The 25,000-nt window shown below is 39.7% G+C and overlaps 2 protein-coding genes across 2 annotated transcripts in view; one reads left to right on the forward strand and one right to left on the reverse strand.

Annotated features, from left to right (window-relative positions):
* Positions 1-25,000, forward strand: part of LOC114654912 (baculoviral IAP repeat-containing protein 1-like) — an 828,238-nt gene that overhangs the window by 339,254 nt on the left and 463,984 nt on the right. The window lies entirely within an intron of this gene.
* The window catches only part of LOC114654189 (FERM and PDZ domain-containing protein 1), an 85,352-nt gene that overhangs the window by 42,017 nt on the left and 18,335 nt on the right, over positions 1-25,000 (reverse strand). The window contains exons 3-8 of the mRNA XM_028804595.2: positions 17,562-17,664; positions 15,327-15,372; positions 12,547-12,651; positions 9,536-9,631; positions 3,239-3,364; positions 632-751 (exon numbers count right to left, since the gene is read on the reverse strand). Coding sequence (XP_028660428.2) covers positions 632-751; positions 3,239-3,364; positions 9,536-9,631; positions 12,547-12,651; positions 15,327-15,372; positions 17,562-17,664 — 596 coding nt within the window. The remainder of the gene's footprint in view (positions 1-631; positions 752-3,238; positions 3,365-9,535; positions 9,632-12,546; positions 12,652-15,326; positions 15,373-17,561; positions 17,665-25,000) is intronic.

A 25,000-nucleotide genomic window follows, 5' to 3' on the forward strand; every position in this document is an offset into this window, starting at 1 on the left:
TTGGACGTAGCAGGAAACTTGAATAGACACAGTCACAAGAAGAACATTCACAATACACACCACACAGTGACCAAGCTTGAAATTAAACCCAGAGTTTTGACATCTAAATGTATTTTATCTCACAAATAATATGTCACGGTCCATTAAATCATAGCTCAAACCCAGCCACTGATGCAACTACATCTAATTTCATCTCAGAAAGTATGAGTAAGCACAGCCTTATAGTGTGCGTAGGAACTGACGCCATAATATGTTCAGAAGCAGGTGAGAGCATACGGAACAGGGCTTGAAGTGGGCCGCTACTCCATGGTACTCCATACCGCTGCATCATTTGGCTGTTTGGAGTCGGAGTAGCTGTAACATTTCAATGCTAACCAGGCAGTGTTTCACATTGGTCTTGAAGCATAAAATATATCTAAATTTTTATGTGCACAGTGGGGACCCCACCCCACTTGGCTGAAAAAGCAGCTTCTTTTTAGCACTTTAAGTACCTGATGCAGAAGAACACAAAATGGCACTCTGTTCTGAAATGAGACGTTTCACCTCACAAGTACAAAGTTCACATTTCTGCATCTACTAGCCTATAATAACTAGAACAACTTAATCAATTTTAAAATATTTGAAATCTTACTTGCAAGTAGAGATATTCAAATGCAACTGGGTCTTCTTGAAACAGGTCAAATGGATCTTTTGGGATAAAACAGACCCTGAACAGACATCGGTAGTTATGGGATTCCTTCCTCCGTACCACCTGGAAAATGCAACAGTAATACATTGCTAATGAATCATAGTGAACTGACAAAGATAAAATGTGGCACTATCCGGTATTATTTACACTAGATTTGCATCTTGTCACCTTTGCTCAGCGGTCATTCTAGTCCTTACATCCCTTTTCCTTTGTGCTACTTGTTGCCCTCTTGTGGACACTGGGGAACATTACAGCTGAGCATGGGTGCCCAACATTTTGCCATTTTATATATATACTAGTCATTTAGCCCGTTACAATAACGGGCGCTAGAACAGTAGTGCATAAACATTAGTAGGAACAGTCTATATTAAATGGCAAGGGACTTTGACCTCATTCTTTTTGTTGGTCGTATTTTTCTTTCTTTCAGTCTTTCTTTTGTTGATGTTTACTTGCTGAGCTGACCGTTCTTCGTGGGCTGCTGCCGTGTATTGTGTGTCTTTAATTTTCTGTGACAGTAATACTGTCTTGTACGTCCGCTGGCTTGTACGTCCGTAATATACCTTTAATTTTCTCTGGCGGTAATACTGTCTTGTACGGCTCTATTCAATAAGGGCGCGTAGATAATTTAGTTCAAATGGCTCTGGAATATGTGAAGAGCAACAGGTGCATATCTTTATTAACGCGCGCCTTTATTCGCTGCGCCCAATTGAGGTCATCCTTTTGAGGCTCGCCTTTTTGTGCGCGCCCTTATTGAAGGATACCGTCTTGTACGTCCGCTGGCTTGTACGTCCGTAATATACCTTTAATTTTCTCTGGCGGTAATACAGGCGTGCGCGTCGGTAATACGCCTTTAATTTCCTCTGACAGTAATACTGACTTGTATGTGGCTGTAATATGCGTCACTGTATTGTGTACCTTTAATTTCCTCTCGCAGTAATACTGGTTTGTATTTCCGTAAAACACCTCTAACTTTCTCTGACAGTAATATCGCGCATAGCACCGTGCCCCGCGCATGCGCACTTCACCAGAAGACACCCACACACGGACACCTGGACACACATAGGGATTTTATATATATAGATACAGTACATTTTATCACTCTTTGGCAAAACCACACAGAATGGCTAGTTTTGTAATAAGAGTATAATCAAGCCATATACGAGGGTTGTTTCATAAGTTTTGAGACTTTTTTAAATAGATACAACATGGTTTGGTCAATTCCAAAGAAAATTTTTACTCACATAACCTTGTCATTTGGCAACACTTCAGTGCTGTTCAACATATTCTCCCCAGATTTCAATGCACTTTTTCATACGATAAATCCAACGAACAAAACAGTGACGAAAATCACGTTCAGTCAGTTGGTCAAGCTGCTCTTCAACCGCAGAAATGAGGCTGTCCCTGTCCTCAAAATCCATTCCTTTCAGCTCCTTCTTCACCGTCGGGAACAGCCAGAAGTTACAGGGTGCCAAATCTGGTGAATAAGGGGGCGGATGAAGGACTTCAGTTCCAGATTTGGCGAGGAACTCAACAGTTTTGTTTGAATTGTGAGGCGGCGCGTTGTCATGGTGAAGGATGAAGTTTTTCAAGGTGCGATTAGGGCGACCTCTAGTGAGATTTTTGAAAACTTCTGGAAGGCACAGGGTTGTGTAGACGTCAGAGTTCATCGTCGTGCATTCAGGAAGTGGAACTGAAGCAATAATTTTTTTGTAGCCAAAAAAGACGGCAAACATGGTCCTCTTTGCTGACCTTTGGCACCTGGCTTTCAGTGGAGGAAGGCAACCTTTTGGACCCCACTCCATGCTCTGGGACTTGGTTTCAGAGTCGTTGTTGTAAACCCAAGTCTCGTCACCAGTGACAATGTTTTTGAAAGCTTCAGACTTGCCTACCTTGAATCTGGCGAGGAAATCTCGGCAAAATTGCACTCAGGTTGCTTTTTGTTCACTTGTCAAAATTTTCGGGATCCACCGAGCACATTTTCTCGTGTAGCCAAGATCTTGAGTGAGGATCCTCCAAACGGCCGTGGGATCCATCTCAAGGGTCGAAGCAATTCTTCTTATCGTTTGGCGAGGATCCTCTTCAATTAGGGCCTTCACACGGGCCACATCTTGCTCGCCGGTCGAAATTCTGGGATGTCCTTCATGTTGGGCGTCGCTGACATCGAATTCACTGTCGTTGAATTTTTTTTTCCACCGGAACACAGTCGCACGATCTGGAGCATCGTCACTGAGATGTTTTTTCATTCTTGACAAGCACTCTTTTGCACTCAGACCACCCGCGAATTCGTAGAGCATGCAAGTGCGCAGTTGCTCTCGGTTTAACTTAAATTCAGGAAGCGGAGGGGATGCACTTCGAGCTCATTTTCTCATCTCCATCTGTAGCTGGGTGGGCCAAAAATTTATTAGAAGATGTGAAAGGATTGTAGAACAATAGAAAAAAATTTCGTCCGCCTCCGATGACGACAAGTGACCGAGTCTCAAAACTTATGAAACAACCCTCGTATTTTGTACATCTTCGTTTAGAATAGTAGATTTCTCTGATGTCTCATACCTGTTGGATACGTTCATCTTCGTGAAGGAGGTGAAGCTTGGCTATATTGTACTGTTCTTCGAGTGCAAGCGCAAAGTGTTCGATGCAGCGAATTGATAGTTTTTCTTGAAGTGTAAGGATGATATCCTGCAAAACATAATTTAAAGGAGGGTACTTTTGATGACTTTGCAGTTTGATTATCATATTTGACAATGAAAATATTTTAAAATCCTTAGAATGCACTGCCTATTCTAAACATGCTTAGCAACTAACAAAAAATAGTTAAATAAGCTCCTTGTGAATAACGAACACTCGCTTTATGAAAACTCTGGCATACAACGGATAATATAATACCCTTTGTCATCTTTTGAACCACAATGCAGTTGAATTTTTACAGTTATGTAGGCTATTTCTGTAATAATTCTGCTATACAAAGAAAATGATTTAACGCCTTTTTTCATCTTACGAACCACAATACAGCTGAATTTTGACAGTTATAAAGACTGAGTCTGGGTTCGTTTTCAATAGCCCATAGGAATGAAAAATCAAAAAAGAGACCTTGATATCTTTTTGGTTTCTCCTACATATAAATGAGATATCAGAAAGAAATAAAATGGAGACGTGTTATTTTGTCTCCGGCTTCTCAGATTTTTCTCTTGAGACAAAACAACCTCGGTAGCCTCACAAATTTCTCCTCCTGAGTTTCAGCAAAAGTCCAACAATGGATTCAGATTTTCCTTGTAGTTTCTTGACATGTTTTTGGTGTTTTGAAAGTATTTGCATTGTGAGCTCATTAATATCTGGTGAAATGTATGGACAGTTGTTTATGGTAATAAAACACTTTGCTATAATTATAAAACTGTAGTCCTTGCTTCTGAATAATAATGTTAGTTGCTCTAATGTATATTGCTTTGCTCCGACTAGATCATACTCCTTCTGGAAGAAAAGATGTGGCATAGTGGCTAAGAATTTGGACTTCAGACTTTGAGACTGTAGGATCAAATCCCACTACTGACACCTGCATGACCACAAGAAAGCCTCATCATCTGCTTGTGCTCCAATTGGAAAAAGAAATGGAACCAATCGCATCTCCAACTAGCTGTCCCCCGCAGCTCTGCCCATGTAGTAGTGAAACAGGATAAACGTTAAAATCGAAAAAAAAATTTAATTCTGTCCAAGCGGAAAGTAGGTATGCTCCAACGTCAAACGCTGGCACTGACAGGAGAGCCTCCCCCACATGGGGAGAAGAGCACGTGACCGTGATATCTCTGCCAATCAGCAGCCACCCTCTAAAACACACGTAGCTCTGATCTCTCTCTCTCAGAAACATCAAACGTTACTCCATAACAATCTCTAGATGATAATGTCTGTTGAACAAACAGGTATCGCTAGCTAAGTGGAGGTAAGGTGCGCTCCAACACGTGGCGAGAGGTACAGCGACTCAAACGGAGGCTAGGGTGGGAGTGAGGAGGGCGCCGCCCCCCTTCCCCTTGGCCCACTACATGTCTGTCAGATTCGCACAAATAAATGGGTACCGCCACTGAACTATGATACTTAGCACGATGAGAGAAGTCGCAAAATCAACCGGAATGTTGAAGCAAATTATAGAAAAAAACCCAATCTAAATCCGTTAAGTAGTTCTCTCGTGAAAAGCGGACAGACGTGTCAAGATAAGTAATTTTCAAACACTCCCTTATATTACAGTTTATGTTTACTTATTGTAAATTGGGGATGCTCCCTAGAAAATTAAGGAACGGGAATAGTTATTTGGCAGACCTTTAAGTGAAGCACTAGATCATTTAATTAGTAAAGTTTTTCTTTAAATAACCCTTTCTGTGTTACGTTCAACTGTGTTGGAATCATACTGTACATCACAGAACCCAAAGAATATGACATGGTGTCAGAAGCGGTGCACTTGAAGCAGATACGTGTTGTGCAAAGAATTTTTTCCAAAAAAAAGAAAGAAAGAAAACAGAAAGAAGACGTCGTTAAAATAGAGAAGCTACAGCCACCTACTGGCCTTCAGATTTCAGGTAATCGTGCCGAGAACTGGAAACGATGTAAACAGCGCTTCAAAGTATATTTAGCGGCAATTGGTGCAGATGAAAAAAGCGACAAAATGAAAGCGTCCATTTTGTTACATATAATTGGGGAGGAAACGCTGGAGATTTATAACAACTTTCAATTTGATCAGGGAGAACATATGAAGTTAGACATGTAAGATTAAATGCTATATTGCACCCGACCCAACACAGATTCACACGGGAGGCATGGGTAAAACAAATAAACTATATTTCTTCACCTGTGGGGCACGTCTTCCCCGTGAACCCCACAGGCAATACGCAGTCCCAAGCACAGTACAGTACACCAAGCACCTTCTTCTCTCACCACCACTCCTCCTCAGCAGGCTTTGTCGTCCTCCTCCTCCTGACTCTGGTCGCTGAGTGGTGGTCGCTGACTCCTTTTATTGGGTACCCGGAAGTACTCCAGGTGCTTGATTTCCGACATCCGACTGCACTTCCGGGTGAGGCTAAACCAATGCCCAAAGGTGGCCAGCAACTCCTGCTGCAGCACCCCCTGGCCGCACCTGCAGAACCCAACAGGGCTGCACAAAACTAAAACCCCCATGAAGCCCTGCAGGAGTCTGAGGCACCACTGCAACCCAAGGAGGCTGCCATCTAGCGTCCAGGGGAAGATACTGGGTCTCCCACCCTTGTCCCCCTGGTATATATGGTGCAGGGGCGTCACAGACGTTATACTGGATAAATGTGAAAGATACTGCATTCCAAAATGGAATGTCACTTACAAAACACACAAGTTCTTTACTTGTATACAGAAGCAAGGTGAAATGATTGATCAGTACGTTACCGAGTTGCGCACACGGAGTAAAATGTGCGAATTTGGAGAGTTAACAGAATCTATACTAATAAAAGGCAAAGCCCTGACTCACTGACTCACTCATCACTAATTCTCCAACTTCCCGTGTAGGTAGAAGGCTGAAATTTGGCAGGCTCACTCCTTACAGCTTACTTACAAAAGTTAAGCATTCTACACGTAACGGTCATAACTGAATCCTACTTACGTACATATATACATCCATAGCCTGCAGCTCGGTCACCGTGTGAGGCGGGGTTTCGTGTTGCGTCCTGCGTCCCCCGGCCTCCCACATAGTTGGCTGCCTGCCTATTTTACATGTTTGGAGAACCGCCAATGCCTCTTAAACATCTTAGATTCACAGGTGACAATTTGAGTAGTGGACACTTTGATGTTTATGAATGTTTCAACTCTCAAAAGCTGGATGCGAAGTTATCGATGAAACCGGTTGTATGCTTACAACACTTGACAGATGCCGAATGTCACTTCAACACAACAAGTCCTGCAAATACTAACGTAATTGAAACAAACCATGAAACTCAAATCGATTATGACAGCAGCAATCCAAGCTGTGAGAAAACAGTAAAAAGGAGGCGTGTCAGACGTCGTGGTACATTTTCTGATGCAGCTAGATGGAAATAACTTCGTGACGCTGCCACCAAATACTCAAAGGCAAATCCACAAGTTCATAGAGCTTCTGTTTCTAGGTACGATCCCAATAATAAAAACAGGCTCATACGAAAACAACAGGTTTGGCTCAAAAAAGCCGATTATGGATTTGCGTACAGCCACCGAAACTTTGTAACGACATGAGACTTCAGGTCACGTGTCTGCAAAAGAACCTCATTGAGGCAACTATTTTTACTGGCAGTGGCTCAGGGGAGAGAGTTTTTATTCCTCGCATCCCCGTTATACCCTCTGATCTCCCATTTCAATTCAAACGTCACCAATTTCCACTAAGGCTCTGCTTTGCAATGACAATTAATAAGTCTCAAGGACAGACCCTACAAAACGTATGGCATTGATTTGAGGCAAGATTGCTTTTCACATGGCCGACTATATGTTGCATGCTCAAGAGTAAGCTCAGCACACAGCTTGGTCATATTACAACCGGAGGGCCGAACTGACAACGTGGTATAGAAACAGATCCTTAACAAATAATTATTGGTATATTTTTCCTCAGTTTAAAAGGGTTTACTTTTCTTCTTAATAACAATTTTAAGGCAGTACTTTGCGCTGCGAAGCGCGGGTATTTTGCTAGTCTTTAATAAAAGACATTATCATCTGCAGAATACCAGATAATGCACTCAGAGGAAGGTTACTAAGAGAGCTGGATTTGGATTTGGAAAAAACAGTAAGAATATGCAGGGCAGCCGAAACAATCAAAGTACAAGTTAAAGAATTGTGTAATGAAGAAAACGCAGTACATGTACTGAACAAAAAAAGGAAAGAACAAAATGCATTTAAATACACAGGAAAATAAAAGTGGAAATAAAAACATATACAGCACAAAACAGGCATGTGGACGTTGTGGATCACATCATGCTCCCAGACAGTGTCCAGCATACAATAAAGTTTGTAAAAAATGTGGGAAGAACAACCATTTTGCACGTTGCTGTAAATCACAAGTAAAACCAAGCCAAGTGCACACTGTAGAAGAAACCAAAGTTGAGGAATTTTATATACTGAAGTAAAAGGGAGAAGGAAAGCATGAATTCTGCCAATTCATGTGAACAATGCAGTTATTTAATTTAAATTAGATACTGGAGCACAAGTGAACATCATGCCTGAAAAGGAATATAGAAAACTGCAGCCCAGACCATGTCTGCATGAAACAGAAATAAAAATTGCTGGATATTCAGGAGTGCAAAATACCTGTCAAAGGGCAATGTGTAGCTTGTGTTATGTACAAGAACAAAAAATACTCACTGTCATTTGTGGTTGTGCCAAAAGACGTTCAGGCAATGTTAGGATTGTCTGCTTGTAAGAAAATGAACTTGATTGAAATAGTGCTTTCTATTAACATGGAGGGCAATACTGAATATGACGCACTGCTCCAAGAATAAAGTGATCTATTTAAAGGACTAGGTTGTCTTCCTGGGGAACACAAGATAATCACAGACAAAAGCATAACTCCTGTCATACACCCCGGCAGAAAGGTTTCATTTGCCCTGAAAGAGAAACTAGAAAAGGAACCAGACAGAATGGAGAGCTTGCAAGTAATCGAGAAAATTAATGAACTTACTGAATGGGTGAAATCTTTGGTTACTGTAGAAAAGAGAGATGGTAAATTAAGAATATGTTTAGATCCCAGAGACCTGAATCAAGCTATCACGAGGGAACATTTCAAACTTCCAACAAGAGAAGAAATTATGGCACAGTTTGCAAATGCAAAATATTTCAATGAACTAGATGCTTGTTCAGGATTTTGGCAACTAAAATTGGACGAGTCTAGGTCTAGTGCTGCTGCCACGCAGTTAGGAGACCCGGGTTCACTTCCCGGGTCTTCCCTGCGTGCAGTTTGCATGTTCTCCCCGTGTCTGCATGGGCTTCCTCCCGCAGTCCAAAGACATGCCGGTTAGGTGCATTGGCGATTCTAAATTGTCCCTAGTGATGTGCTGTGTGTTTGTGTGTGCTGGCGCCCTGCCCGGGGTTTGTTTCTTGCCTTGTGCCCTGTGTTGGCTGGGATTGGCTCCAGCAGACACCCGTGACCTTGTAGTTAGGATATAACGGGTTGGATTATGGATGGATAGATGGATGGATGGATAGTTCTAAATTATGCACATTTAATACTCCATTTGGCAGATATCAATTTCTGAGATTGCCTATTGGCATAGCATCCGCGCCAGAGGTCTATCACAAAACAATACATATGGTTTTTGAACATTTAGATGGAGTTGACACCTCTATGGATGACATAATTGTATGGGGATTGTCACAGGAGGCTGGGGGATAGACCCAGCCAGGATGCCTGGAAGGACCGGGAGGTGGCATATACGTCCTCCGGGCCACGAGGGGGCAACTGCCCTGGATCTGGTGAGGACCACGGGAGAGGAGCAAGGAGGCTCAAGCCCATTGGGGCCCATGGCCACTGCCAGGGGGCGCCCCGAGCCTCATGGAGCCCGGGAAACATTCACTTCCGCCACACCCAGGAAAATGGAGGAAGAGTCTTCCAGGGACGCCCGGAGTGCTTCTGGGTGCAAGAGCAGCACTTCTGCCACACCAGGAAGAGGTCAATCCTGAGGTTAATCCTGCGTTTAGAAATTGTGCTGAAGGGCACAAGAGAATAGGATCCCTTCTGGCAGTCACAGGATTTGAAGCGGCAGCCTTCCAGATGCCAGCTCAGAGACTCCACTCCGTATCATATAATGTCTGTTTCTTAGAGACTGACTTTCATCAATCCTACAATTCTAATCAAAGAGAAGGTTTGAAAAGGAGACTCACCTTAACTGTAGTCAAACTCTCAAATCGAAATGCTTTCGTTTGACCATTTTCCAAGTAGATCTTGAGAACATTGGGTAGAAAAAGAAAGGAGCTGCCCTAAAATAAAGAGCAAAAAGAAGTCCAGAACTGTAAACAGGCTTCAAATAAAATGTTGTGTTTTATAGTTACTAAAATATCAAATGTTTACTTTTAATACTCTTATAATAAACATTTTGGAATGTATTCAGTTACATATAGCACTTCAATACAAAAAGTAAAATTACAAACTTTCATTTTGTTCATTTTTTTTGTTAAATGCACAGAGCACTGAGTTGAAAGGTTCTAATTCAATGTGGTTTGTGAAACACTGAACATGCAATATGTCACTTTAACTAATACATAAAAAAAATTCATTTTTAAACTAATTTTCTTAATACGTATAATTTAAGGTGTAATGTATCTTACAAGACCCGCCTCTAAGCCTCTCATTCATTGGTCAAGAGTCCTGTCTTGAATTCATTGGCTCCATGTGAATCGGCTTCGAGTTTGTGGACTACTTTCATTTTTTAGAGTTGCTTATTTGACAATATTTTAGTAGAAAATACAGTGTCACACACGTGCGTTTAGGAGACAACTAAAGGGCCTGGGGAACTGTAATACTACACCAGACCAGGGGGTGGCAGAGTGTGCTGGCTGTCTCTCTCAGTTTCTTGCAGAACATTCCCAGGAAATCTCACCAGGTTCCGGCGCCTCTGATGACATCACTTCTGGCTCCGGCACCTCTGATGACATCACTTCCGGTTTCAGACTAGATGACATAATTTCCTTCCCCAGCCCTTAAAACCGCCATCTTACCTCAAATATTCAGTTCTGTTTTGGACTCTCTGATCAAATATTACAAACTTTTGCAGCTGGGAAATAATATACGGGTGGCAGCCCCAAACCTTTATGATGTCTGGAGACTCATTCTTATTACAACAGTATGCGTTGCACGTTGTGAGCATACTTGGCTAGCATATGACTTGACGTGTGGATTATTCGACACAAATAAAATTTTGTCATGGACATTTATTATATTGTTTGCTGTTGTCTGATGTTGGTCACCATAAGCTCCCGTTTCTATTAGAAACTTTGTTATGTTGTCCATGAAAAATATGAAATTGATTTTTTTTTCTCAGCCATCACTACAAATTACAGGGGGTAAGTAACACATAAAAATATCATTTTGGATTTCTTTAAAGTTTTGGTCTTGCAGTCACTTGGAAAATTTCCCAAAAATAAAGAATGACATGTTTTGTTTGGATAAGAATATCAGGTTCCATATAGAATACACTGTCTGAAGTATGATATTTCTTTCACACCTGATCTTTCCCTAACTCTCCAACCTCTGCCATTCAGAAAAATAAACCAATAATATTCTAATTGTTTATGCAAATTGTTCTCCTTGGTCGCAGTTGCCACTTCATGGCATCCACTGGGAATGACCTGTTCAGTGGCAATAAACTACATATCCACATTGACACAAAAATAGTCTTCACTGAATTTGATATTTAACTATAAGACGAGAAAAGCCAGCACAAAAAAACTGCTAACAATGATTTATGAGTGTTGCTGGTACTGTGTGTTGGATTTCCTGTGCTATAATAATACCGCAATTAAAAGGTAACTTCATTGATTAAAAGGTAACTTCATTGATTTGAGGTGCATTTGCACATAATGTGAAGAGCACCTACTGTGGTTGCCATGTGTCTGTCTATCTGTCTCAGATCTGAATAGACCTATTTTGTTGAAATTTCGCAAATTTATTCTTCAAGGAAATTTCAATGAATGTTTAATTTTCATTGTGACAGCTTGAATAACAGTGAATTGTATAAAGTTCTGAAATTTCAAAAATCTGCGAATTTGTGAACTTGTCTATCTTAAAGCATAGAAACATTCTGTGTAACTTCAGTTATGGATTAATATAAAATTTCAAATGACCAAGGGAAAGGTCACTTCATCTTGTGCACATTGTGGATTTTTCCGTTTTACTTGTCTGACATTCACTCCTGACAGCAAAGCAGAACCCTGATAAAAGTTTTTCAAATACTGGGAGAGGCATTTGCACTCCACCTCAATTCTCCTGCCACTGGAGGTAAGTTAACTGTAAAAGTGAGGAAAAAGCTAAAAGTCGCTTATCTGTTAAGGAAAGTAAAAGGAAACGAACTACAGTATATAAGTGTCACTCAGTAAGCATATTGTGAAAAATATGGTTTCAGTATTTACATTACACTAAAAACAACCTTATGGCGGCGTTATTTGCACGTTATAACAATTCAGTATTTGTCTGAGACGATAATTCAACTGCAAAGTTCCACGTCTGTACTCCATCATGGTCTGAAGCAGTCAACAGTTTTACTCTGAGACTTTAGTAGAGATTTTACCTCTTCATCAGGTATTTGTTTCAAAAATGTTACATTTAAGAAATAACAATTAGTCATAAACCCTTCACAACCAACAGTCGCACATCAATCGGTGCCATTTTTACAAAACTTCGATTGGATTCTACTGTCTATCAAAGCCACCGAGCCACCACAAGCCTAACTGGGCTGTGTTTTGAATTTCATGATATTATAAAGTACTGTTAAAAAGCATGTGCTGTATGCAATGTAGTCTACTTAAACATGTAATTGCATTCTACTATCGCTGTTACATTTATATATGACACAATGTTACAAAAATATTTAATAAATAAAAATGTATAACTGAAAAATGAAATAACTAAAAAAATTCAAATCACCTGAATGTTACACCATGAGTACATTTTCTATCTTGTTTTATTAAGCATTCAACTTCAACAAAAGAGTAAATGCCTAAAAATATTTGGCTGCTGTTAGAAATATGGTTCAGCTGGCTTTGCAATAGATCAAAATTTACATAACCATTTAGACACTCTCCGTTTCATAAAGGACAAAACAAAACAACAAATCAGGAAAATTACATTTTAGTTTAAATGTATTTTATTAAATTATAAGTGAGGTGATTAAACAGACCTGAGAGTGACCATTAACTTTCACTTCCTCAGCAAAGCGAACTTTCACAGGATTGCTCTTCAGCCGGGCTCTTTTCTCTTCAGTGATAAAGGATGATTTCGGCCCCTTTAGGACAATATACAACCATAGAAATATTTAAATTAATAGTCTGCTACAGAAAGCAGGTTTTACAGTTAGAATGTATCAAAGCCCCCGCGTCTGCGTGGGTTTCCTCCGGGTACTCTGGTTTCCTCCCACAGTCCAAAGACATGCAGGTTGGGTGCATTGGTGATTCTAAATTGTCCCTAGTGTGTGTGTGGTGCGTGCCCTGCGGTGGGCTGGCGCCCTGCCCGGGGTTTGTTTCCTGCCTTGCGCCCTGTGTTGGCTGGGATTGGCTCCAGCAGGCCCCCGTGATCCTGTAGTTAGGATATAGCGGGTTGGGTACTGGATGGATGGAAGTCTCAAAGCACAACGTTTACAGACAAGTTAATAATGTGTTGTGGATAAGAGAGAATAATATTATAATAGGAATGCTGTTTAGGTGTTGGATTTTTGTAGCCCTGCATTGAGAAAGGAGGATGGATTGAACATTTATCTAAGGCACAGATATAATAATTAAAATTAAAGGAAAAAGCGGATAAGTTTGCTTAAAAAATAGAAGTTATTCAGTGCAAGTATAGACCAAATGCTTGCTATAAATGTATAAAATTATCCCATGAAAATGAAAAATCTACAAAGAGATCTCCTTAATATCCTTTTGGTTTAGTCCTAGACAACAATGAGATCAGAAGGAAATACAATTGAGATATTTTCTTTTGTCTCATGCCTCTCACAATGGACTCAGATGTTCCCAGCAGTGTCTTGCCATTTCTTTTTTTTTTTTTTTTGCAGTTTTAATGTATTTGCATCGTGTGCTCAGTAATATGTGGTGAGATGTATGGACAGTTGTTTGTGGTAATAAAACACTTTACTATGATTACAACACTGTAGTCCTTGCTTCTGAATAACACTGGTAATTGTTCCAATTTACAGTGCTGTGCTCCAATTAGAGCAAACTCATTCTAGAAGAAATGGCAGGCAGCCATTTGGCCTTCAACACCTAAAGTTGTGGGTGATAATCCCACTACTGACACCACGTAACCTCGAGCAAGTCACTTCATCTGCCTGCACTCCAATTGGTAAAGCAAAAGAACTGTACTGATCATATCTCAGATGTTGTCAGTCACTTTGGATAAAAACAGTGGTCTAATAATAAGTAAAGAATATGAAGTCTTCAAAGAGAATAAACTCTAAAGACTAGAAAGCGATCTCACAAAATATAGCATGCTTTTTCAAACCAAATACTCTATTTTGATGGCTTTTACGTCAATTGTATCTCATGTCTCCTTTTCGGTAAAAGCTATTTCTCCTATTTAGGATCAACATCTGTGACAAACTTGATTCTTAAATGAAACATAAATGAGAATCTCTTTTAAGTCTCATGAGTAGTGTGGCTTAGCGAATTTCGCCAAAGCATTGTTCACAGTGAATTTGCTGTGTTCGCGTTCGCCCTTGTTCGTCTAATTATTTACTGATAATTCGGCCAGTTTAGGAGGACTTTTTTCCCCAGTGTCCCATAGTGCTATGCGGGGATAACATGACACCCCCTGGAGCTGTAACAGCCAACGTTGGTTGGGACCTCCACCCCAGGTACATAATGCTGATCATTTGCATTACAGACTCTGTGGGACTTAGCTAGTGGTAGAACAGATGAGTAAATAATGCAGGTTTGATTTTTACAAAACATATACAGCATAATTAATGCGTTAACTCTTCTTGTTGCCAAATTTGCGTCAGTATAAAAGAAGGAGGCGCATCCCCTCTGTATGTGTAATTAGCCACGTGCAGATAAAGTAGATAAAGTTTCACTTTGTTGGCCTGGTTCTCTTTCTCATGGGTGGGGGTTGATTTGTTTCTAACCTAGTTTTGTTAAACTTGACTTGCTTGTTACTTGATTTTAATAAAATGCAAAAAAAAAGGAAGAAAAAGTGCAAAAGCACTGACAGTTTGGTGAGCCTTCAGCACGACTTCAAAATATAGAACAAGTCAGCGGCTTCAAGGTGTTTGGCTGCCCCAAACCCTTACAATGTCTCGGGTCTCTTCTTGTCACACTGTCTTTGACGGGAGGGCAATCCAACGTAGAATATACGCATTCATGCTGGAACTAAAATTGAAATCAAAATGATAGTATGTCTATGGGCTGTGAAAACATTCTTAATCCACAGAGACAATATCAGGCAGGTCTAAGTGTTTTCCACTTGGTCACCATGTCATTCTGCTTACCATTTATAAGAAAAATGACTGGGTGAAGCAGAGCTAAGCCTAGAGGTATTTTCACCTGAGGCAGGAGGATAAATTTGCACTACTATGTATATAGTTTTTTATTACTACTAAGTATTTAATACAAATACTTACTAGGGCGATATCATATGAGGAAACGAGTGTATCGAGCGAGAGTGTCCGATGCAAATCGTCAGTTTTCTTAAGGTATTTGACGAACATTGCAACATACATTTGGCTTTTTTTTTTTTTATTTTGCAATCTATTAATTTTCATTTTTCATCAATTTGGAGCCCTTTCCCATTGTTCACCTGAGGTAACTGCCTTGTTTGCCTCACCCTTGTCCTGGCCCTGTAGTGAAGGCATTCAGACAGTTAGTAGCAATTTGACTGCATGAATATGAAAGAAATATTAATAGGAAAGAATGCGTCAATGATACAAGTTTAACACCTACAAGGGGCTACAGAATAAAGTGTACTTACAGAAGTGTGTCTAAGGACCGTAACTGCAACCAAGTCTTTGGATTCTCTGTAGGAAAAACACAAAACAAGACAGATTTGCATTTGCTACAAGGATATCTTAACCCTAACATCAAGTGGGTTCTGAATCTTCCTCAGACATCATATTTTTCGTCTACAAAATTCTATCCTCCTTTCCTCCTTACCTGCTGAGCTTTACCTAAACTCCCTACCAAATTATAGACTCAGACCATTAAATCCCACCTCAGGGACACTTATGGACTTTCTTTGTTATAACACTTGGGAGACATCAGGACACAGTGCCATCTGGGGGTCCTGAATCTGCTAAAAAGGACAGTACAATGACGTGGTTAGCACAGCTCTCTTGTTTTTCCAGAGTCCTAGATTCAAGTCATAGCCCAGGCACTGTGTTTTAGGAGTGTAGCTCTTCTCCCCATCTCTACATCCAGTTTTCAGGGTGCTTCAGTTTTCAACCTATTTCTTAAAAACGGAAAAAACGCACACCTGACAGCTCTAAACTGGCCCTGTGTAGATAAATGTTCCCTGTGGTAGACTGGCATCCTCTTTAGAGTCAGTTCCTGCTTTGTGAACCAAGCCTCTGGGATGGACTACATAGATTCAAGAATGTGTTGGTGTGATCAGATGGCTTGATCCAGGTGACTTAGCATACATCCATGCCTGAAGTGGATTGGCATAAGTGCCTGTAATCCTATGCCAAAACTGGCACACTGCCCACGACACATTGACATTCAAATGAAGAACTAGCTTTGCAGCAGCTTTTCCTGAGATATGAGCTGGTACCCTTGAAAATACTGCTGGTACACCTCAGACAGTGTCCGTATGCAACAACGAGAAACTGAGAAGTGGAAGAACTCTGTACTGGTGGGTACCATCCCACTTCAAGCCCTCAGGAATCCATCTGAGTTCATTAACTAGAAAGTTCAAACAAAACGTTAACAAGAAATAAATGTGATATAGTGACACAAAGTAGGCTTAAAAGTTAGAACAGGTCTCAATATGGCCAAAAAAACAATACAGGACTGGATTAACTGATTTGTCTTGAAACAGGCATCACCCTAGGCAGCATGGCCCCAAACTCAACATCTATGAGGGTAGCATAGGCCTAAAATGAATGTAATCTTTAATAGTTATAAAACATATTCAAATACACAAAAATTCTCATAAAGGGAGAGATTACTGTAAAACTCTGGCTTGAAATGACAAAAACAAATGAAACGGCCATAAACAAAAGAATAAAAAATGTCAACAAGGGTGTACCTAAAAAGGCAACTCAGAGCAAATAGGACCAGTTCATGCTCCAGAAATACAAACCACAAAGGCCGAAGTAAAATGCAGTAATCAGAAAAATTCAAACAACACTCACAAAAAATGTTCTGAACTCCACAAAACACAACGGCATTCTGAGTTATCAGTGTCCTCAACCTGAATTTAAAAATCTGGGCAGTGATGTCAGGGATGTCACCCACAGAACAACAAGGAATATGTTCAGATTCAAAGAATGTAAAAAACAATACTTACCAAATTAATAATCAATTCAATACCAACAGAAAAATCATTTTCATAAGGGCAAAACAAAACTGATAATTGAAGATGAAAACTTAAATATATATATATATATATATATATATATATATATATATATATATATATATATATATATATATATATATATATATATATTAAATAAACAAATAAACTTACGCCTAGGCAATAACCCTGGCTGAACCACAACAATAAAGAACAAAATTAATGTCACAGGCATGACTGATGCTGTCACATGATATATAAAACACGTTTTTTAAATACCAAAAATCAAGACTGTAAGAAAAATTAGCTTTTCCATTTCAACTTAAAACACAAAACAATAACTAAAGTAAATTAGAGTCTATACATCTAAAAACCGAAAATATCTCCTATAAACCTATAAATACTGCATATCTTTTTAGTAGCACTTGATCGAAAAGTCAGGCACTCTAAGCCTGTTAGTAAGGGCTAGATGCCTGTTTAGTGTATTATTTCTCCATTTTAGTTGTTACTTTTAATTCTCCCTCAATCTCACCTCTTTGAATGTGATTATTAATAAATTATAACATCTGAATTAATTTAATAAACACCTTTTGCTTTAATCCACTCTGATCTCTTTGGAGTTATTCTGGGTTTAGGGATGGCTCAAGTGCACCCATAGAGGCCGCTGTACATAATATAAACATCCATTACCTGATGATATCCAGTGCCTGTTCACCGGACACAGCGTCCACAAAAGCCTCATTTATTTTTACGATCTGATCACCTGGCAAAAGCCTTTCTTCAGTGGGGCCACCTGTGAACAAAATGGACATGCACCTTATTTCTATTTTCAGATTCATTCAATGCAGTCCAAAGTTGCAGAGGGCCACAACAACACTGTTAATGGGTGTAAAGAGACAGTCCTGGATGGGGTGCCAGTCTATCGCATGCCATTAGGGGTTGCCACAGTGGATCATCTTCTTCCATATTACTCTCACTGCACCACTCAGAGTATTTATATCACTGTGTCTGAGTGTGGAATCACAGCTCTACAGCAGCTGATCGGAAAGAGGATTATCGGTACACAGCATCAAGCACACACTGCCTCAGCCATGTGCACAGTCTACTTCAGCTGCACCCTTATGACAAACGCTTCAGAGTCCTTTCCTGTAGGGATCTTGCGGTTCAGAAACAGTTTCATCCCAAGAACTATAAACGCAATCAATCAGTCCATCAAGTGCTCCTTGTAGAACTGTTTGTACTTATAAGTACAATAACCTCACTGTAAACTTGCGATACAGTTATAATATTGCACAACCTGAGCCACTTTAGCACGTATTTACATATGATGACGATATCATTTTAAGATGGAATGCAGCAAAATATGTTTATTACATTATACAGATAAAATGTTAACATCATTTAAATAATCTATATTGTTAATAATTAAACATGTGAAGACGAGCTGGTGCCCCGTTCACAGATTGTTCCTGCCTTGCACTGTATTCTTGCTGGGGCTGGCGCGACACTGGAAGGATAGATGGACGGAATAATTAAACATGTACTACGAAGATATTTCAATGTCCCTTAAAAGTTTTGAAGAATCTGAGTTTTAATAATATGTGTTAACTCCTATCATCATGAAAATGATATCAAGTATACATCTCAGTATTTTAATTATTCAGAGAGTTGTAATATCACTGTAATAAAAAAAGGTTTTCTCTGTAACAGGAGAAGGGATGAAATAAAGGAGTAAGAGGGGGGGGGGGGTTGGTCGCTTCAGTGCAAAACCAGCTACAAAGATTGGAATGTTTGGGATGATAGCGAAAGAATGTGCAAAAACTTGCTTCTCATAAAGAGTTTCAGAATGTTATGGGAATACAGTCAAGGCCATGTACTTGTTTTTCACTTCGAGGGGCTTCATTGCAAGCAACGCTTGTTATTGTGTGTCTTCTGATACTAGGCACCATCTCAGTGAGGGCCAAGTAGAAGAAAAACAATACTGCGTCCCGTGGAAGGGTGTGTGCTGAAACTGATCACTTCTGTATACACTGCTTACACGTAAGCCATTTTGGGTAAGGACACTCAATTAGTATATAAGGGAAGGTTCCGCCCTCAGTTTCTTCGGAAGCTCAACCGTGGGGAACGTGCACACCGCCCGGTATTGGACCAGGCTCACGAGTTGATCCTCTGACGAGACTGACACGCGGGCTCCCTCAGTCTACTGGTCTAGGATGATGGCTCTGGGTCTTTTGATATTACTGTAAGTCAATAGTATAATTCACATATCTGTATTACTGTAAGTCAATAGTATAATTCATATATCTGTATTACTGTAAGTCAATAGTATAAATCATATATCTTTATATATATTACTGTAAGTCAATAGTACAATTCCTATATCTGCATGTATATTGCTATTATATTGTATGTAACTGATATTATATTTGAACAAGTAAACAATTGAAGTATTGGACCTTTCCTCTCTGATTCTTGCCTGCTTATTTTCTGTTAAAACCTTTGAACCATTTTCCCAAACTAAAACAATCACGAATGTAATGGATTTTGTGTCCAGTCTGAGGAAGAGAAAGCCCATTTAAGAAGCACATAGTGATCCACACACATACAACACATAGAAGAACACATACAAAACAACACATTTAACGTGCTTCTTTAGTTACGATGGTATTTGAGAAACTAGTAAATTAAATGATTTTAAGATGAAGTTTGTGATGTTCTACTTTAATGACAAAATAAATTATGTGATTAAAGTGGAAATTTTGAGATTAAAGTTGACATTTCGAGCTTGTTTCCCCAATATGTGGCTATTTTTTTTTCCTATTCTTTGTACCCCAATAAGCTTTCATATGACACTCAGACGGTGGGCTACAACTCGCCTTTTCACAGCGACTTTGATATCCGACAACTTCTTTTTTATTTCAGGCACTGTGCGACTTTGTGAGTTTAAGCTTTCAAGTTTCTCCGACACTCTTCTTCCTTTTGTTGTTTATACCACTGTTTAAACCAACAAATAGTATGTTTTTTCTTGCTTCCACTTGGTATTCACTGAAATTCTTCTATTTTCCCCTGTGCTTTTGCCATTGCCTTTTCACAGAACGCTGAGCTTAAGGGCTATTTATATTGATTTGTATATTCAAAGAAGCGTAATTCTGGGAGGAGTTGGGGAGTGGTGGCAGGCGCGTGCATGTGCATTAATTTTCCCGCTGACCGGGATTTATGGAGTGGAAGAACATGGGAGTTGGCAAACGCACAGACTTATGCATCTGGATTTGTTTGTGCATACGCACATTTCCACTTTTGTCCGTACGCCATGTTTTAGTGTGAATTCTATGTACAGCATTATGTATGATGCCCAAGGACAGGAAGAGGGAACATGACTTCAGAAATGGTGTTGTAGCTAGTTTCAGTATAACTGTTACTTAACAAGGCGTTTGGGGTGAAGCCTTAGTGTTAGTATTAGAAAACTACAAAGCATCATCATTATTACCAAGGAAAGTACAAAGCATGAGTTATCTGTGCTTGTCACCAAATGTCCATCAGTATAAGAGAAGGAGCCACATGCAGATAAAAAACAAACCTTGAAGTTGCCTGACTCCCCTGATAATGAAAAAATTATTATTATTTACAAGACGTTTGTATCTTTTTGATAGAAGAAAAAATGCAAAGTATCAGCACAGACAGTTTGGAGAGCCTTCAGCATGACTTCAAAAAATAGAACAAGTCAGCGGCTTCAATCATTACACGCCACTTTGTGGCTTAGAGTGCCATAAAATCATGACATCATTTATTCTCAAACGTGAACTTTTACTCCCAGCTGGGAGTGGGAGTAGGATGCTTTATAACTCCTTCTCATGTCCTACTCTGACGTAGGACAAATTGTTATCCAAGTCAGACTTTTAGTGCAAATCCTATGAGTTATTTTCAGATGCTTGATAAATCTAGGCACAAGTCTACCAATTTCTTCTTGGGCTGTAAAGTTTCAACCAGGGGAACCCAAGAATAAGTCTAGGGGTTGGACTCTGAATAACAACAAAAAAAAATAGATTTATTTAAAATATAAATTTATGACCTGTATCTCAAACAAATACATAGATCCATTGCCAATAGGGATACCATCAACTGTGAGTACCTGTGGCTTACACTACAGAGGAATCTTTGTACTGACTGCAGTAAAAAGCAGAAGTCTGAGTGAAGAATGGAAACAGGAGAAGAGAAAGAGAGATATAAACCACCAACGGTAAAAAGTGAGAGATCAAAGATCAGGAGAAAAACAAGCTCGGAATATGAAACCAAAAATCATAGTAAGAGGACATGGAACAGGGAAGTCAAAAATGAGTCAAGGCACAGCAACTCAGCCAAATATGCAAACCAAAAGTCAAGGTCAAAAAGAATACTTAATTATAATCAAAATAAGCTTAACACTAGGGGGTTTGTGCTGGAACCACAAACATGGACAAGTGTACAATGCTGATCTTTTAAACGGTCATGGTAATGACATCACATGTCACACACTCCTGGCCATCTTGTCTAACAAAGGCCTAGCAACCAGTGCATTCAATTGGAAAACAAATATAACCATTAAAATGCTTGGACCACATAATCCCAAAATGGTGTCTCAACTATTTTTTGAGACAAAGGAAAAATTGAAAAAAATTTAAAGCAAACTCCAAATCATCACACTAACATATACAACTAGTTGTGAACTGGTTAAAAATTAAAACACCTAAGAAAGACATCAATCGGTTACAGTTAGTGCAGAATGCAGCACCAAGAATATTAACTAGAAAAAAATCTGAGCACATTTCAGCAGTTTTAGCATCTTTACATTGGTTACCCGTGTCATTTAGAATTGACTTTAAAATACTACTAATGGTTTACAAAGCCTTAAATAATCTCGCCCTGTCCTATATTTTGGAATATCTGTCCCCTTCCACTCCAAATCAGAACTTCAGTTATTCAAATGAAGGTCTGTTTATAATTCCAAGAGCCAACCTGAAAAGAACTGGTGAGGCGGCCTTTTGCTGTTATGCACCTAAAATGTAGAATACTTTACCAATAGAAATTTACCAGGCTAATACTGGAGAACAATTTAAAAAATTGCTGAAAGCCCATTAATTTAAAATGGATTTTTCATAGCTACATTTTAGTTGTATCCCTATTAGTCTATATGGTCATTGACTTATCATTCTCCTCCGAGTTCTGCAGATCCCTATTTATCTCTACTATGCTCTGCTGTCTTTTCCAGTTTTTCTGTGGTGGCGATCTGCACCATCACCACCTGATCAAGGTACCATGCATTTATGGATTGAATGGCAAGTGTCCCAGATGTCCACGTGACCACCACCATCAAAGTCTTCCATGTGAAGCCTGTAAACCATGAGGACTGATTTAGAACATCTGTGTTAGGTAGAATGCCCAGTGGGTGCTGGGTGACCTTTTGGCCTTTGGAACCCCTGCAGATTTTGGGTTTTTTTTTTTCTACAACTTAACTGGAGTTTTTTGTGTTTGTTTTTTCTGTCCTCCTGGCAATATGAGCTCAACATTTTCTTTCTTACATATTGTATAATATTATTGAATAATTTTGTTTGTTTATGTTTTATATTAATTTCTGTTTTATTTAATCTTGTAAAGCACTTTGAGCTACATTGTGTGTATAAAAATGTGCTAAATAAATAAAAGTTATTGTTGTTGTTGTTGTAAACTGATACAATATTTTTAAGATATTCTTTGAATAAAAGAGCACTGAACCTTGTGCAACATATTAGAAAATTATAATTTTAATTTCCTTTGAATTTTCCATTGCTGCCTTCTGTATTGTTTATGGATTGCATTAGTGTAAATATTATCAGAACCGTCACCACTTCTGTCAATCTGGCATTACTGTATTCTTTAATTCATTTAGTTCATTAGTTCAGGGCAGAGTGGTCGTTCTGAGGCTAAGGATCTGCACTGGTATCCAGAAGGTTGCCGGTTCGAATCCCCGTCACTGCCAAAACAGATCCTACTCTGCTGGGCCCTTGAGCAAGGCCCTTAACCTGTAATTGCTCCAGGGGTGCTGTACAATGGCTGACCCTGCGCTAGTCGGACCCCAAGCAGTATGTGAAAACTAACAAATTCCTAATACAAGAAATTGTACAAGGCAAAATAAAGAACAAAAAAAAATTACTTGTCTCCATGATTATGTCTGACTTGTTCCTGCTTGTTATTTGACAAAAAATCACTCCACTACATCATTATTATTCCATATTCTTTTCCTTGTCCTGCATGTACTATCATGATAACTGTGTTACTCATTCCATACAAAAATAAAATGGCTTACAGAATGCAAGCCTTAACTACTACTTATATATATATATATATATATATATATATATATATATATATATATATATATATATATATATATATATATATATATATATATATATATATATACACATTATACATAGGAGCGGTACGGTGGCACAGTGGGTAGCGCAGCTGCCTCGCAGTTGGGAGACCTGGGGACCTGGGTTTGCTTCCCGGGTCCTCCCTGCGTGGAGTTTGCATGTTCTCCCCGTGTCTGCGTGGGTTTCCTCCGGGTGCTCCGGTTTCCTCTCACAGTCCAAACACATGCTGGTTAGGTGGACTGGCGATTCTACATTGACCCTAGTGTGTGCTTGGTGTGTGAGTGTGTTTGTGTGTGTCCTGCGGTGGGTTGGCACCCTGCCCAGGATTGGTTCCTGCCTTGTGCCCTGTGTTGGCTGGGATTGGCTCCAGCAGACTCCCATGACCCTGTGTTCGGATTCAGCGGGTTGGAAAATGGATGGATGGATGGATATTATATATATAAGTAGTATATAAGTATGAGTAAGTACAAGTAGTATATATATAAATATATATATATAGGATCTGCCATAAATATTGGGGACAAAGACACATTTTTCCTTGATTTACTTTTTGCTGCATTGTTTAAAATTAGAAATCAAACAATTCAAACGTGATCAAAGTGCACATTGCAGATGTTCATTTATGGGTATCTGCATATATTTCAGTCACAGCATGTAGAAATGACAACACTTTTTCTACACAGTTCCCCCCATCTCAGGGCACCATAATGTTTGGACACAGCAATGGCAGGTCTACTAAAGCCATCATATGGATTTTGTCGCATGTCCCTCACATGCAATGACTGCTTGAAGTCTGCAATTCACAGACATCACCAGATGCTGAGGGTCTTCTCTGGTGATGCTCTGCCAAGCCCCGAATGCAGCCATCTTCAGCTCCTGCTTGTTTTGGGGTCTTTTCCCCTTAAGTTTTCTCTTCGGCATATGGAAGGCCTGGTCAGTTGGATTTAAATTGGGCGACTGTCTTGGACATTCAAGAATTTTTCATTTTTTAGCTTTGACAAACTTCTGTGTTGTCTCAGCAGTATGTTTGAGTCATTATCTTGTTGTGTGTTAAAGTGCCATCGTCCACTGAGTTTGGAGACATTTACTGGAACTTGAGCAGATCAGATGTTTCTCTACACCTCAGAATTCATTGTGTGTCTGCCATCAGCAGTTCCATCATCAATGAAGAGAAGTGTGCCAGGACCTGTGCCAGCCATACATGCCCAAGCCATAACACCCCCATCACCATCATGTTTAACAGATGAGGTGGCCTACTTTGGATCTCGGGCAGTTCCTTTTCATCTCCACACTTCACTCTGATGAGGTTCATCTTTGTCTCATTTGTCCACAAGACCTTTTTCCAGAATTCTGCAGGTTCCTTGAAGTCCTTTTTCACAAACTGTAATCTGACCGTCTTGTCTTTTTGGCTAACTAGTGGTTTGCATCTTGCAGTGTGGCCTCTGTGTTTCTGTTCATGAAGTCTTCTGCTGATAGTCGTCTCTGACACACACTCATCGTCCCACTGAAGACTGTCTCTGGTCTGTCACACAGGCGCTGGGGGCTTTGTCTTTACCATAATGAGGATTCTTCTGTCATTAGCAGTGGAGGTCTTCCTTGGCCTACCAGTGCCTTTGTGATTACTGAGCTCACCAGTGTGTTCTTTCTTCTTCATGATATTCCAGACAGTTGACTTTGGTCATCCTAAGGTTTACTGATGGCTCTAAGTGTTTTATTCTTGTTTCTCAGCCTCATGATGGC

This window comes from Erpetoichthys calabaricus, chromosome 7 (genome assembly GCF_900747795.2).
Source record: "Erpetoichthys calabaricus chromosome 7, fErpCal1.3, whole genome shotgun sequence".
Classification (NCBI taxonomy): Eukaryota; Metazoa; Chordata; class Cladistia; order Polypteriformes; family Polypteridae; genus Erpetoichthys; species Erpetoichthys calabaricus.